At 31.2% G+C, this 974-nt stretch overlaps 1 protein-coding gene across 1 annotated transcript in view; it reads left to right on the forward strand.

Moving 5' to 3' along the window:
• The window catches only part of LOC106476288 (dual specificity tyrosine-phosphorylation-regulated kinase 1A-like), a 66,477-nt gene extending 65,707 nt beyond the window's left edge, over positions 1 to 770 (forward strand). Inside the window, exon 8 of the mRNA XM_022381241.1 lies at positions 591 to 770. Within this exon, the coding sequence (XP_022236949.1) occupies positions 591 to 770 (180 nt within the window). The remainder of the gene's footprint in view (positions 1 to 590) is intronic.
• Positions 771 to 974: the final 204 nt, after the last annotated feature.

A 974-nucleotide genomic window follows, 5' to 3' on the forward strand; every position in this document is an offset into this window, starting at 1 on the left:
ACTCTGCTCTCGTAAGACTGGTGTAGTAAAATACTGGAATAAAAATATCAACTCTGCTCTCGTAAGACTGGTGTTTTAAAATACACCAAAATGTTCAATTTAAGAAACTGATTACTTATAACAAATAAAAGACGAGAATTCTTTACGTTGATGGTCAAAAATAATTCCTGCTTATGTGTGTCGTCTTGTCCACAATCTTGCGATATTAAAAGGATGACTCTGAAATTCAAAACTAAAAGTGAGAAAATTAATCATTCTGAAGTCTTTTTATTTATCAAACAGACGGATGTTTGTAATTAACCACAAAAATATACAATGGACTAGCTTTATTCTGCCCACCACGGGTATCGAAACCCGATTTCTAGCATTCTAAATCTGCAAACATCCCACTGTGCCACTGTGGGCACGAAAAAAAAAAAAAAAGAAGACAGCGACAATTCCATGATTCTTGTTTTTGATTGTTATTCTATACGCATGTATTAATCGTTATATATTGAATGAACTTGGTTTTATTTCGTTTAATGTTTTACTACAGCAATAAAGTTTTGAAATGATGAAGTAAAATATATTTGTTCATACTTAATTTAAAGGTAGACCAGATGTACAAGATTATCGAAGTCCTTGGAATGCCACCCAAACATCTTCTCGACCAAGCACCAAAATCTCGCAAGTTCTTTGATAAACATCCGGATGGCAACTATTTTATAAAACCTTCAAAAGATGGGAAAAAGGTTAGGATAGTAAAATTCCTTATGCAATACTCTCCTTAATTATTTGCAGATACACTGAAATTGTTAACGTAACAATCATATTTTGTGACATTTTCACAAAGTATGTAGGTTTATATGTAAAGAATAAGGCATTAATTACTATATAAATCTGTAGAGCAATACTATTTTTTTTTCTTCCGTGACATGTGTTTTGTCTTAATATATTAGTTACTAATAAAAGCAGAAAAGATTCAGAAACGAATT

The sequence above is a fragment of the Limulus polyphemus genome, unplaced genomic scaffold, assembly GCF_000517525.1.
Source record: "Limulus polyphemus unplaced genomic scaffold, Limulus_polyphemus-2.1.2 Scaffold154, whole genome shotgun sequence".
Taxonomy (NCBI): Eukaryota; Metazoa; Arthropoda; class Merostomata; order Xiphosura; family Limulidae; genus Limulus; species Limulus polyphemus.